The sequence below is a fragment of the Podarcis vaucheri genome (assembly GCF_965113315.1).
Source record: "Podarcis vaucheri genome assembly, chromosome: 12".
NCBI lineage: Eukaryota > Metazoa > Chordata > Lepidosauria > Squamata > Lacertidae > Podarcis > Podarcis vaucheri.
Window position 1 is genome coordinate 51,553,631 of NC_138750.1, and position 15,409 is coordinate 51,569,039.

The following is a 15,409-nucleotide window of genomic DNA, read 5'->3' on the forward strand; positions in this document are numbered from 1 at the left end:
AGAATGTCATGTGTCATTTTTGTGCAAGCTGCTTGGCCTTTGTGCAAACATTTGCTGCTTTAAGTTAAATTTACTGTGACTCTGGCATCATGATAAGAATCACAGCAAACAGCTATGAAGCCAAAGAAAATGGTGCCAAGTATTTTGGCAGGCCAGTACTTGAATGTGCCAGACTGCCTTGTGTGGAAAACCACTGATAAAGCAGGGCTCCTAGTTACTCTCTTCACCCTTCCCAGATTATGGTAAATTCATAGCTTGCGTTTTAAGTAGGTCTGACCACACCGAACAATAAAATAAATGGGAAAGCCCGCCCCATTGTTCAGTTCCTGATCAATATATGTATATTCCTTCTATTTTTTTTAGTTAGTTCTTAGTTCTTCACCCAGCTGAAGACCACAAAGGCCTTCTGCCTTGGATTAGTAACTGAGAATTTAATTAATCTAATTATCTATCTATCTATCTATCTAGCTAGCTAGCTATCATCTGGCTCTTCCTATCAAAGGAGCTCAGGTTGGCAAATACGCTGTGGAACTTAGAACTATTTCACATCCAGATGGGCTGCAGGGAGTTATGAGAAGAGCATATTACCTACTCATATTGATCACTTTTCTTAACCACAGAATCGTAGAGTTGGAAAGGACCACGTGGTCATCCAGTCCAACCCCCTGCAATGCTTGAACTGACGACTTGAGATTAAGAGTCTCATGCTACTTATGAGTTCATCCCATTCATTAGTCAATGCAAATTAAATCAAATTCCTCTGTTGGGTTAGATTTCATCATATATAAGTTGTTTGATTTTCACATATTTTATCTCATGCAACTTACTTTATTTCCCATCAATTTTTCCACAGCAACATTCCATTAAACTTTGTACAACAATATAGTGGGTGATTCATTCCAGTTACAATCTTGATTCTGTGGTTTAAACCCCCTGTTCCATTGTGTTGCTGCCAAACAAATTTGAATGTTGACTGGGGGATCTAATGAGTGTTAGTAAATTTGCCAGAATTCAGTATGGTAGGCACTGGTGGCATTCACTGGATCTCCAAATTAACCTGTTTGTATTAGCATGGTAGAAACATTTAGCTAGAAAGTTATCCATAGCATTAAAATAGGAGAAAGCATTAAATCCCTACGTACCTCCTCCTCCATTTAAGCCTTCTTTTCCGTATTTGTCATAGATATCACGTTTTTTAGCTATGAAGAACAGAGAATAGATAAGAAATAGATCACTTTGATATGAAAGTAATGAAACATGGAAAAATATATTAAGGTTATATGTCAAGAATACATTCTATTTTAAATCATTATAACGAAAGGATCAAAATGTGTAATAAAATGGCCTCAATATGTAAGCTATGCATATAAAACTAGTTACATTATTTTGACGCAGCTATATGTAACAGTAATCATCCAAATAAAATAAAAAGCAGAGGCATGTTCATTACTTAGTATGAATTTTTAATGGTGTTCAAGTTCAAGCTGCTAACTGACAAGGCCCTGTGATTCCCCCCCCGCCCCGTATCTATTATTCAGCCATGAAGCAAAAAGTATTCTTCTTTTTTGCTACAAATTGCAACTAAATGCCTTCAAAATCTATAAATTAACCACATGTATTTGTGTTGCAAAAAAATACAATCCAGAAACTTCAGGAAATTTCCAAATAAAAAAACCTGTTTGCTATAACTTTGATGAATCTCTCAAACCAAGCACTACTGGAATCAACAGCAGCATTAATAGGATGTCCTTTTTAAGCATAACCATGTAAGAAAATTCATCATAATAGAAAAGCTCAAAAAACCCCAGACATGTCAATTATTTAAAAATAGAAAGCATAAATATTAAATAGTAATATTAAAATGGTTTCAAAACAGTTTAATTATTTGAAACATGAAGCATTAAAAAAGGTCAATTTAACAAGCCAATTCAAAATAAGTAGACTTTAAAAACCCATTAAAAAACTTGCAGTACTCCTCTGTGGGGACAGAGTGCCATAATCTTATTATAGCTAATAAACTTGATGGCTTATTAATCTTGCAAATCAAAAGCTAGTATACTACACTATGAGAGGATCCAGTTATTGGGTCCAGACATTTCCCTAAATATAAAACATATTTTGCAGAGAACAAAGCAGTTTTATCCATGATACAGAATGAATGCTAAGCCTTGGTGTTTGCTTTTGTTAAATAGTGTGACCAACTTATGTCCAATATAAGCTTTGTTCTATAGTTAATAATATAATCCCACTCAATATACTAACAGATAAGAGCACACAGAACACAAACCCTTGTTTGTCCCTTCTTTAAAAAAAAAAGTAGTTGAGAGCATTCCTTGTAAAAAAAAAACAAAAAACCTCCTCTGCAACAAACAGCACAGACAGCCACAGCCAGTTCTTTGGCAAGAAATAAAAGTTGTGTAACATGTTTCACTGCTAGCTCAGATTAGCAGCAGCTTTTGCTTTGGCAAGTAGTATGGTCTCATCCCAACTGGGAAGGTAAGCTGTAAAATTCCAGCACAGAGTTATTTTGATGGCAATCAATTCTAAAAATAAGTTTAACTTCCCAAACTGCAAAGTTAAGGAACTGGCTTCAGCCAAATTTGCAGTCAGATTTGGAAGGTAAAAAACACGTTTTAAATTTATCTAATACTCACCATCGGACAGAACTTCATAAGCCTCAGCTACTTGCTTAAATTGCCTTTCAGCCTCTTCTTTGTTATCTGGATTCTTGTCAGGGTGCCACTTTAATGCCAGTTTGCGGTACCTGTAATAAAAGGGGAAGTTGCATAAGCTGATTTTATTCAAGATGCACAACAAATACAAAATGAGAGGGAAAATTTATTAATTCAATTGGCTAAGTTATAGTAGTAGTAGTAGTAGTATACAGTACTCGCAGGTCTCAAGGCGGTTCACAGGATAACATCAGAATATAAAAGCACAAAATACATAATCAAAATAAAAACAAAAACAACCCAATAACTCCCTCCCATCATATTTTAAAAGGGCATAGGGTGCCAATCAATCAAAGGCCTGTTTAAAGAGGAATGTATGTGACTGGCGCCTAAAGGTGCATAAAGAAGGCACCAGGCAAACCTTTAATGTGTTAAAGTAGTCAGCAAACACATACTTTAAATGCAGTGGGTGTACTCCAGATGTAATTCTCTTCTCCTACTGCAGCACTGGACTCAAAGATGCTTACTGATTACAAGAGCTTTTAATAAAATGATATGTAACTTCCCAATGTGAATTATTTGAAGGCAGCGATATAGTAACATAATATAATACAGTGTAAGTTGATAAGCTTTAAGGTTTGCAAGAGCTAAGATACTTTTAATAACCTTTTAATAACCCTCTCCATTTCCCAATTGTCACTAACCATAGATTGCTATGATATTCAAATTGACAAACAATGATAGGCTCCTGCCCTCCAAAGTATAGTACATGATTCTGGCAAATACTATCAATAGTTGTCAATTCAGTTATCTTAACAAACGACTCGTAATACTAAATAGAGAAAAAAGAAGCAGCCAGAAGCATTCTCAAGATCCTCCAAAGCTCTTAGAAAAAGTTCATCTGAAGGAATAAGGAAGTGAATGCTATTTATAGTTTTACCCCTAATAGTAAACCAAACTGATCAAAGTATCTCATTAAGAGATGTTTTTGAAAATTTGGACAGTCATTCTTTGCTAAAATAGGCAGGTTGCTTCTAGGAAATGCAGACCTGTTTTAACTCGGAAACACTGCAACAACATACGTAGGACAGTCATAAGAACAAGCAAATAGGAACAGTGTCCTACATAGTATAAAGGCTGTACAGATGTACCTCGGAAGCCAAATGGAATCAGTTCCAGAAGTCCGTTCGACTTCCGAAAAGTTCAGAAACCAAGGTGCGGCTTCTGATTGGTTCCCCATTGCGGAGGCACACTGGAAACAATAGTGAACAATACGTTCGGCTTCCCAAAAAAGTTCGAAAACTGGAACACTCATTTCCAGTTTTCGATCGTTTGATAGAGCCAGAACGTTCCAACTCCCAAGGCGTTCAGGAGCCTGTATTGAATTGAAAGGCTGTATTGGATTGAAAGCAAAATCATGATTTAATGCTACAGTGGTGCCTCGCAAGACGAAAAGAATCCGTTCTGTGATTCTCTTCATCTAGCGGTTTTTTCGTCTTGCTAAGCAAGCCCATTGACGGATTAGCGGATTAGCACTATTAGCGGCTTATCTGCTGATCAGATCAGCTGATAAGCAGCTTATCGACTTAGAAAAAGGGGGGGAAAGGGAAAAAAACCAGCAGGAACTCGCAAGACATTGTCGTGAAGCAAGTCCATCGGAGATTCATTTTGCGAAGCACCTCCAAAACGGAAAACTCTTTCATCTAGCGAGTTTTCCGTCTTGCGAGGCATACAGATAAGGCCACTGTATATGAAGGAGCCTAGCCTCTTCCCCAGTTCACATACACCTGTTCCTTCCCTTTAAGTTGAGGGAGGACAAAGCAAAAGCTTCTCACCTAGGAATTGTGATTAAATAATGTTAGTATCAAAGTAAGTCAACTTCAAATCATCCTTTATGAAGTTGGCTTGTTTAAAATAACCATAGCCGATGTTACCCCCAAATTCCCAGTCTAGACAAAATGAGAAATGTGTTAGCTAAAAGCAAAATCTTCTGAATTCAGGATGTAAGGGGGGGGGGGGATGCATTGAGTCCGAGAGCAAACTAGGCTTGGATATAGCCCAAAAATTGCTGGAAGAGCACATTCAAGAATTATTCTCATGACTTAACGATTCTCAAGACAGTTGTCTGGTACAGAACATCATCTGATACAGTAAACAATTCCAGTGATCACAAGCAATGAACACAATAACTTGATGTATGAAACCATGTTACCCACTCAAAATGTGGAGGAGATATTACATTCAAAGAAATTCAAAACATATTTGCAGCTTACCTACAGTTTTAAAGATTGGTACTTACGCTTTTTTAATGTCTTCTTGTGAGGCATGTCTGTGCACTCCTAGAACTTCATAATAATCCACCATGTTTTATATTGCTTTGATAACAATAGTCCTTGGGGGAGAAAACAAGGTTTTAACAAATATTAACACTGGAAATTTTGGTTGAAAAGACAGCTGCATGATAGAAACGAGTCTGCTTTAATCATAGATTTCAGTTTAACAAATAGATGAACTGGACATGCATGCATTCATTTCTCCTGTATCTACCAGAGTTTCTTCCAAACCCTTTTTCAATGAACCCTTCACCCTTCTGTCACAGAGAGCTCTAGGAGAAAAAAAGAAGGGCCCCTTTCATCCATATCCATTAGAAAATTTTCCATTGCACCATTTCCTAATGGCACATGGAAAAACTTTATTAACCCAAGTGCCTAATGCCCTTGATGGAAAGTAATGTTGCAGGGGAGGCACAGAAGTGGGCTGGGCCAAAGCCATGCCTCCCAAAGCAGCCATTTTCTGAGTGGCACCCACAGCACTTTCTAAAATTCAAAATGCACTCGATGGGCCAAAAAGTTGATGGCCTAACCTGGGGAAGAAAGCAATGAGAGAATGGATTCAAGAGATATAGAGAAGTGGATACCCTGGGCCTCACCACCAATGGCAGACAACTGAAACATACCACAGTTAATGGTATCAAATGCTGTAGATAAGTCCAAAAGGACCAAAAGAACTGCATACTTGTTCCTGGCATACGTTATCCACCAGGGCAATCAAGCCTGTTTCAATACCAAACTCAGGTCGAAGCCTGGATTAGAAAGGAGCCAGTAAGTTTTTGAATATCAAGTATCAAGTGGTTTTTGGAAAGTATTTCCATTTTAAACCAATACCTGTACAGAATATACCGGAAAAGCTAACCATAAGAAATGTAAGATTACAAATTACAAGTAAGAACAGAATGGCAATGCAGGGGGGAAAGGAATGAACAGCAAGCAAAAGAAAATCCATTTCAGCATTTATCAGCCTGATAAGGGATATCCTTTCAGTATGCGTCAGCAAAATGTGCTGAAAATTATATCCTCACCATTATGCAGTAAATAGAACAAGGATTTCCTTTGACTATGGCTCTACAAATACTTAATGATTAATTTCTAGCCCTCATTAGATTAAGAGTATAGGCTTCATATGACTAATGGTTAATGTGTTTTGCTCTGGCAAGTCATAATCTTACAAGCCCAACTATAATGCAAAAGGAAAACTGAAAGCACATTGCGTGCAAAGCATATCGCTACTGAACAAGCTAATCAGAGTTGTAGCAAAAATAATAATAATAAGCAGATATTTACACTTGCAAACTTGACGTGTGAATACAAAATGAATAAATATATGTATAAACACATTTAAACAATGTGTAAAGCTGCTCCACCTTACATGCTTTACTGGTATTCATTAAACAAATTCCAAAAGTCACTCTAATTATATTTTAAGATTAAGCACAGTTATAATACAACACTAATAAAAGTTGGTACCAGCCAGTATGTGTGTTTGTTACATAAACTAGTATCAATGCAGGCAATACTGGAAAATGCATCTTCAGAAAAATCCATCAAGGAAGCAAAACCCAGAAAAATATATGTCAACTTATTCAGGGACTAGCTTGTTACACAGCAGGGCAAACAACTGGTCACAATTTTCATGAATTATAAGTTAACAATATAGATTTTCGGCAAGGGGAAGCTATCAAATTGGTAACTTTGAATTTCATGAATTCCAAAATGTAGTATCTTTGACATTTCATACTTTTTAAAAACCAACAATTCTATCAATAGTTCATGGCACTTCACAAAATTTGTTCGAGGCTGCTTATGGATAAGCAAAACTAGAATTCTATGAAGGAGTAAACATGCCAATTCTGTGCCATCAAGAAAACTCATGCTAATTGCTTCATTAGAATTTAAATCTGTCAGCATTTTGAAAAGCCATCCACCACCACTATTTGGAAAGAGTGAAGATAAAGGGTGCCGGACAACAACTCCATTCATTCAGTCTTAACACTTTAGTCTCAGGTTGTCACCTAGTGGGATGTAATTATAAATCAAGAGAATCACAGAGGCCAATTAAACTAAGGGAAATGGAACGGAAAGAAGGGCGCTGGTATGCAGCAGCAGTGGCCATAGGATTTATGCAAAGAATGCAATAGTCAAGGCAGCTGCATGATAGAACTTAAATATCATGCAGTAGCTTTACACTGACATGTATACAACCATTTCATGAAAGTACAAAGCATTACACATTGGGGGCAGGGGAGAACTGATGGTACATCCAAGGGAATTTTACCAAGACACCCATCATGAAACACACATCTATATACAAGATTTTGGTTTGTAGCCAAAGGAGTTCTTCTGTTCACAGAAGAGACAATGATCAAGGGGAAGCTTTCACAAGCAGGTTCTGGGCAGCATCCAATGTTCTCATTCCACTAGCACAAGAAACTTGCCTAGCAGTATGGGATTTTCTTATCCTCTTCTCTGCAGTCTTCTGTGCACCTTCAAACTCAGCTCCAAAGGGTTGGGGAATCCTCCAGAGAAGATTGGACGGATGCCCCAGGGGAGGGGGCAGGGTGAGGAAAGGAAACAGAACTGCTGCTGCATCAGCAGAACTCCGCTGGCAATGCTTGGGATACAATCCTATTTTTACTGATTTCCCCCTCTACTATACTATTCCAAGGGCTCCCAAAAAGTACATAGAAGAGGCACAGAAGGAGCTGAAACTTGACAATGCTGCATTCCATCAGCAGAGCTGCAGAATACAGTTCTTATGCTTTTTTTTTAAGAGTACAGCTTTAGTAATAGCAGTGTAAAACTGTCTTTCTTCTAAAGCAGTATTTCCCAAACTTGGGTTTCCAGCTTTTTTTTGACTACAACTCCCATCATCCCTAGCCATCAGGACCAGTGGTCAGGGATGATGGGAATCGTAGTCCAGAAACAACTAGAGACCCAGGCTTGGGAAACACTGTTCTAAACCCTCTACTTGCCAATGGTCTTGAGGGAGAAAAGGGAGGAATTTGTTTAAGACATTGTTACCATGCTAGTCAGCTGAAAAAGACTCTCAGATTGGTTTAAATAGTAAGATTAACTATACAGTCCCTGCCTGCAGCCTCTAATCTAAAAACCTTGGAACAAAAGGAAAACAGCATGGAGGGGAGAAGCAAAATAGCAAACTCATGTGTCAGCTCTTAAAAGTTACAATGTTTTTATAAATAGATTGAATATAAACAATTCAGAGATAGGAACCAAATAGAACCAGTCTCTCAGGCAAGCAAATGGAGTGGACCCTAGTTTCCTCCTCCTCTCTCTCTCTCTACAGCAGCCAAATGAATGACTGCTGATAGATGACAGTTGATGGCAAGTTGGCATGTTGAAGTTTATGGCCCAACAAAGCGAGACAATACTGCACTAGCCACATGCCTTATTGGAAATCCAGGTAAATTATTTCATCTGCTATGTGCTTCGAATAATTCAAGGGGTCTTGAAAAGAAAGTTCAGGAACCTCAATAAAAACACATGATTGTTGTAGATTAACTTCATCATCCAGAACTGAGGCTACATATGGAGCAAATAACTGGATATGAAGAAAGGCCCAACTGAGAATAGGGGCCTTTCCAGCAAAACAACATTTAACAGTGAGAAAGTGGTCTGAGAAGAAAGCAGTCTTCTCCCATTTTTACAAATGTTTCAATAAAATTAGAAACAGCAAGGCACATTATGCTGCTCTTTCTTCCCTTCTTCACTACTGTGCAAGTGATAGAAGACTGTGCATCTCCTTCAATACCTAGCAATTTCTAAGTTCATTTGGATAAAAACGGAACAATGCTCCCTTAAAAATTAACTACATTACTAAACAACAACAAAAGCCAATTCAGTGTCACACTTTTAGATATTCAGGAGGCAGGGAGGAGCTTGGGCGGAGTTAGCAAGGGCTGCACAGGACAAAGCATAGGTTTCCCCCAGCTTTTCCAATACCATCCTTGATTCACAATAAACTCCCAGGTCCTTTTTTTAAAAACGGATTTCACAATTTTCTCTAAATATCCTTTTTAAGCAGTATATTGATATATTGCACAGGCCTATTAGGCAGAAATGCAAAAGACAGCCTTTTTCCTCTGTGGTCCCCCTTGTTGTGGAGCCCCTTGCTGATGCTAACACTAGCTATACTTCAGCACAAAGTTAGAAACTGGCTGTGTTGAGGGCGGATTGGTATACAGACTGCTTATGCTGGCTGCTGGTGTTCAGCATTTAACATTTTGTGCAAAGTACAATTATAATGTTTTAATGTTTTGAGAATCACCACTGGTCTGCTGCAGTTTGCTTCTCTGACTTCCAGCTGTGAATCTTGGGTGGTATGTCAGTATTTAGGGATTGTTTTAACTGATCTATCCTGTCCTGAGATCAACCGATACAGGATGAGTTAGAAAGATTTTGGCAAATAAACAAAACTGTTTTCTGAAGGCAAACAAGGGCAATTCAGATATATGGTGATATCAGTCACCCACAGTGGATTATAAATGGCAGATACAGTCATACCTCATGTTACATTTGCTTCATGTTGCGGCTTTTCAGGTTATGTTTACTTCCGGGTTCGCCGCACACACAGAAGCGATCTGCGTGCATGCGCAGAAGCGCTCTATCGGGCTTCAGGCACGCACAGTAGTGGCGCTCTACTTACGGACTTTTTGGGGTGCGAACAGCGCGCGTTCATAAGTAGAGGTACCATTGTACCAGCATTTTGTAGTGAATAGAATTGGCATAGGCAAACTCAGCCCTCCAGATGTTTTGGGACTACAACTCCCATCATCCCTGACCATTGGTCCTGTTAGCTAGGGATGATGGGAGTTGTAGTCCCAAAACATATGGAGGCCCAAGTTTGCCTATGCCTGGAATAGAAACTTGTAGTTGTTGGGTGACTTACCATCATCACACCAGAAATGAGAGCAAGAACGATGTCAGGCTGAATAAATTTTCAGTTTGGACTGTTTAATTTCTATGTTTAAGAGTTTCTAAAACAAAAATATCCAGTACTACAAAAAAGACATTAAAGGCTATCCTATTTTTATCAACACTGTTCAACTATTAATAGACCATGTCTCCACAAACTAAACAACATGGAAGCCCTTTTAATGAGCATCAAATGAAACAACCTTACAAATTATTTTGTCACTTATTAATGCAAATGTGTCAACTGAATTCATCTTGCATCTAAACTCTTCACCAAACAATCTTCTGATATTACAGAATTACATATTGGAAACAGAAACTTCAGTTAACCTTTTAAGGCATCTGCAGAACAGAGATCATTCCCAAACACAATGACTTTGCAAGCAACGTGAAGCACGTTATATTTTAATGACTACATACTTCAAGACGCCTAAATGGTTTGCAACAATCTAAAAGTTTCACAAGTAAATATAAAATAAAAATCTTGCACCTCACAGCAGCACATAAATATAAACTGGGGACCATAATGACTGAATGTTAAGAGCCATGCCTGATTAAGACATCTGTACCAAGCATGTTTCTAGAACTAGCTAAAACTCTCCTGCATCTTCCTTATAGGTGTACTAATATAGTATTTGGTAGAGCATAATGCAAGATATATTTTTGATGTTTTGCTTAAATATGTCTTGCTTAACTTATAAAGATGCCATCCTTGAAGAAAGGGTGTTAAACATGAAGTGGCATGTGACGAGGGGGGGGGGAGCAGAAATTGTAATGAAGTAGACATCAGAAAGGTGAAGAAGCCTTAATCTGGAATTCAACTTAAAAGTTTTTTCTTCTTATGAAGATATAGTTCTGCTTTTTTTGGGGGGGGGAGCAGGATAGATGTTTCTAAAATTCATAATATATAATGGCTCTATTGAGTTTTTGATCAAGTGGTCTTCTAGCTATTCCAGTTTATAATAAGTTACTTTGAATGAACTTAATTTTAAAAACTAGCAAACTGCCAACAATCCAAATTGTACGGCAAATACTCTGCTAAAGAGGGGTGGTGAAAGTGATTCTTTTGCACTGGAGGGTTTGCAATAAAAAATAAGAAGTTATAATCCTGCTCCACAATTTCCAGGTTTCAAAAATATTCTAGGCCTCAATATGAAAAGCAATTAAAGCTCCACTTAAAAGGTTGTGCTTACACTACGTTAATCCAGGTCTTTACCAGAGTCATAAATGTTTTTGAGAGTCTAGTGTATTTTGAACTCAGCTACAGTACTGGAATGAGTACGGTTAAGATGGCCACAACTCTGTTTCTGTCTGAATGAATATATAACTTTACTGGGTAAACTGAAATATAAAGAGTTCTTTGGCTAACAGCCTTTCTACTGATTGTGTGTTGAGACAATAGTTGCTGGGCAACAGGTTACTTGCTCTCGGTCTCATCGCAGCCTTCTGTGTAATTTTCCTCATCACAAGGGAAGCTCTCCCTGAACAGCCTTTTCGCACACTACATCGGATAAGCCTGATGCTGAAATCCTTGCATAAAGGTGAGACTAGCACTCTACTTGGAATTTTTGAAAACCCTAAGAATACTCCTATGTCCTGCTGATGCTCTACCCAACTTTTTTTCTAATCTTGACCTTTGAGCTTTAACCTTCTAATTATCTCCTGAATGATTCTTGTCCTAAATACTTCCTTAAGGATGCAAATGATCCTATAACAAGGCCAACTTCTCTCTTCTTGTTCAGTCTGGTTTGACTAGCAGGTATAGTGATGTCTGCTTAACCATATGCCTTGCAAATAAATGGTTCAGTAAGGTAAAGATAAAGGGACCCCTGACTATTAGGTCCAGTCGTGACCGACTCTGGGGTTGCAGCGCTCATCTCGCTTTACTGGCTGAGGGAGCCAGCCATGTGGCCTGTGGCCAGCATGACTAAGCCGCTTCTGGTGAACCAGAGCAGCACACAGAAACGCCATTGACCTTCCCGCCGGAGCGGTACCTATTGATCTACTTGCACTTTGACGTGCTTTTGAACTGCTAGGTTGGCAGGAGCAGGGACCAAGCAATGGGAGCTCACCCCATCACGGGGATTCAAACCGCCGACCATCTGATCGGCAAGTCCTAGGCTCTGTGGTTTAACCCACATTTAAAAAGGACCAAAGAAGCAATATTTGAAAAGGCATAGGACAACCACTGTGAGAACAGTGATATAGAAACAGATGGTTATGGACCAATGGCCTGATTTTGAACTAAACAGCTTCTTAAGTTCACTCCCAGGACCAAATTATTCAGAAATATAGACTAAAAGGTGAGTAAGCTTTAGCTTAGTGAAGAAGAAAAATAGAAATACAGAAAATAATGCAAACTAATGTAGCATTTGGCTTTTAGTTAATCCTAAAACAATTACTAAAGTCCAGCCATCATAATCTGCCAATGGAAATTCAACCATGGTATATACATTTAACCATCATTTTTAAATTCTAAAATTTAGCTTGAAGATAATATTCCTGCGGAATACAAATGAACTCTAGGACAAATATAGTGTGTCTTCCTCCTACTTGGACCTTTAAGATTAATTGAATAATTACACAGTGAAGAAAAAAAATGAATTTCCATTTATAATCTAATGTGTTATTAACATTAATTAAATTTATATACTGCCCCTTCACCTGTAGATCTCAGGGTGGTTCACAGAATAACAGCAAAAGGTATTTAATGAATAATAAAATTTATGCTTTGTAAAGAATAAATAAAATTGTAGTGTTAGAATGTATCATCACTTTACTTTACTATCCTTCCCCTAGCTACTTAATCTCCTTCATTATGAGTCTGGAAATTTCTAGAGAAACACGGAAAATCCCAGATGCCCAAAAGATCAGCAGAGGTACCACATAAATTGCCTCCAGTCTAGTCTTGCTATTAAGTCACTCACTTGAAGCAAGTAACACATATTTCAGTAATTTATTATCTCCTGCTCTTCAAATAAGGCTTACTTAGGGCAGCTTACACAAGGCTGAACAAAATCAACAATTTAATATGTGAACTTTGGGTATTTTATTAACCCACTCCTGACAAAAAGCCGGGCCAGATTATGAAATACTGGACCCAGCACTAGTTTTACAAAATCCAAGGTAGCCATATATTTGTATATATCATCTCTACACAACCTCCAAAGTTTCATTTGAATCAAGTAACCAACCAAGGGATTGTTCGCTTGAGATTTACTATCCTTTAAAAGTTACACTGCTACTCTTTTTATTTTATTTTCGAAATGCTTTTATCTAAAATTTGTCAAGCAAGTATTATTAGTTATGCTTTAACAGATATACAAAGCATTCATCTACTTAACTTTTAAATCTTAAGATTCCAACTTTCAAAAGTTTCCCTCCCCCGAAAGCAATTTAACAGCTGCCAGTTAAAGACTATTCTTTCTACATCTTCTAGACTGCAATGCCAACCATATTCAACAGGAGTCGCATCCAAGTAAACATGCAAAGCACCATTAGCCTATTCCTCCTAATAGTTTTCAAATGGCAGTTTCTGACCTCAGCTCAGTTTGTTCACTGAGCAATTTCGAAACAAACCAAGGATTCTATTTATTTATTTATTTGTTTGTTTTTAAATAGTGATAACATTTGCACAGAGCCGTTAAAAAACAATCTACAAAAAACCAGGAAGGCTTTTTGTAATTGCAAAGCATTGTGTAAAACCAAGAAGAATTTTAATAAGAGACAAAAGAGGCAATTGCCACAGAAAACAAATCGCTAACAGCAATACCATTCCAGAGAACAAGCCATGTTAGCCTACTACACAGCAAAAATGCAAACGGAAAAATAAAATTAAAAGCGTTACGGTGCCTTCACTTATCGCACGATAAGCTTTCGTGGACCGCAGATGAAATAGGCTGCATGTAGCCAATGAAAATCTTATCGCCCCCTCTTTGCACGTACAACAAATATGATCTACTTTGAATTTTTAAGCGTTTGTTTCGGACGGGAAAAATAAACGTTTTTAGAAGTTGGGCCTCCACTAAAGCTTGAAGCCCTCGAACGACTGAAATCGCTCCGAAACCCAGACAAGACTCGCCACGCGTTCCTATGGGGCGCCCCCACGCCACGACGCCCCCCTTTTTGCGCTTTGTTTTGATTCGTTTCACGGTAGGCGCTACGGGGGGGGCACCCACTCCCCCACACACCCCATGGAGTTTCCCGGGGGTGGCAACCCCAGGACGGAGGGGGGGGGTTAGAAACAGATCGGTGGGGGTGGGGCTGGAGAAGAGGTAGACCAGACAAAGGAAGGAGCAAGAGGCGCCTAGGCCATTGCGACCTTTGAGGGCGAAGGAGGCACAAATGCCCAGAAAATCTAGTCTGTATTGCGGGGGGGGGTTCGTGGGGGGGGGAATCGGAAGCCAAGGCGAAGCCCAGCACGAGCCGAGAGATAACCATCCTTCTCCCTCCCCCACCCCCTGCAGCGGGCCTCAGCCAATCAGGAGAGAGCGCGAGGCGGAGGAGGGTATGAGGGGAGGGGGGAGGCCGCGCGCCCCTGGCGCCAACGCCGCTGTGGAGATACCAACCAACACCCCCCCGCCGCCACCCTCAGAACAACCCCCTTCCTCCCCCCCCCCATACCCGCCACCTTCCTCCCCTCTCGGCTCCCCGCGCCCTCAGCGCTTCCCTCACCTCCGAGCTCTCCTTCTCCTTCAAGGCCGGCGACTGCAGCGCTCAGCTCCCGTCTCGTCCCTTCCCGCTTTCTGATAAAGCAGCGGCAGCCGTGACGGTGGAGACGATGCCTCTCCTCCTCTCAGGGCCGCAAACAGGAAGTGCGTCACACGCTGAAAGCGTCGGAAGAGCCGTTGGTGGGGTTTTTTGTGTGTTTTGTTTCCTCCTCCCTCCCCAGACCAGCGCGCTTCCCTAGATGTAGGAAATGGAAGAGTGACACCTTATAGCTGAAGATCCAAGGTTTCGAAAGGTTCTCGATTTCCTCCTCACCATTCATTCATCCTAACTCAGCCCGCCCGGCGGAAATAATTTTGATATAATGTCTGATTGGGGAGCAGCGTACCCCACCCCCAAATAAAGGCAAGCAGAGATTTACCAGTGTTCTAATCTCTCATTTAATTTCATATTTAATGTAAAAATGTGCTTTTACACATTTAAAAAGCTCCCCGCCCCGGCTCATGACATTTTATTATTTTCAGAGAGAGAGGTGTATGTGTGTATGTATACCCGCCCTGGGGCCTTTAGGGCGAAAGGAAGGTAACAACAACAACAACAACAACAATAATAATTTATACCCCTCCAGATGTACTCATCTGGCGGGGGTAACAAAATAATTATAGAATCATAGAATTGTAGATTAGGATGGTACCCCGATGGTCATCTAGTTCAACTTCTTGCAATCCAGGAATCTCAACTTAATCATACACATGGAATAAATGATGATATTAAATAATAATGATGATAGTTAGAATACCT

At 39.4% G+C, this 15,409-nt stretch overlaps 1 protein-coding gene and 1 long non-coding RNA gene across 9 annotated transcripts in view; one reads left to right on the forward strand and one right to left on the reverse strand.

The window, feature by feature from the left end:
• The window catches only part of DNAJB6 (DnaJ heat shock protein family (Hsp40) member B6), a 62,012-nt gene extending 47,184 nt beyond the window's left edge, over window positions 1–14,828 (reverse strand). The window contains exons 1-4 of one of the 3 annotated variants that reach the window (XM_082192599.1): window positions 14,615–14,797; window positions 4,972–5,064; window positions 2,655–2,764; window positions 1,143–1,199 (exon numbers count right to left, since the gene is read on the reverse strand). In XM_082192599.1, the coding sequence (XP_082048725.1) occupies window positions 1,143–1,199; window positions 2,655–2,764; window positions 4,972–5,036 (232 nt within the window). In that variant the 5' untranslated portion in view covers window positions 5,037–5,064; window positions 14,615–14,797. Of the gene's footprint in view, window positions 1–1,142; window positions 1,200–2,654; window positions 2,765–4,971; window positions 5,065–14,614 lie in introns of all 3 variants that reach the window. The other 2 variants (XM_082192600.1, XM_082192601.1) reach the window with 2 other exon arrangements.
• LOC309515094 overlaps window positions 8,837–15,409 on the forward strand; it is a 54,356-nt gene continuing 47,783 nt past the window's right edge. For 5 of the 6 annotated variants that reach the window (XR_014212256.1, XR_014212257.1, XR_014212258.1 and 2 more), the window contains exon 1: window positions 8,837–11,481. This is a non-coding gene — a long non-coding RNA (uncharacterized lncRNA). The remainder of the gene's footprint in view (window positions 11,482–15,409) is intronic. The other variant, XR_014212261.1, reaches the window with a different exon arrangement.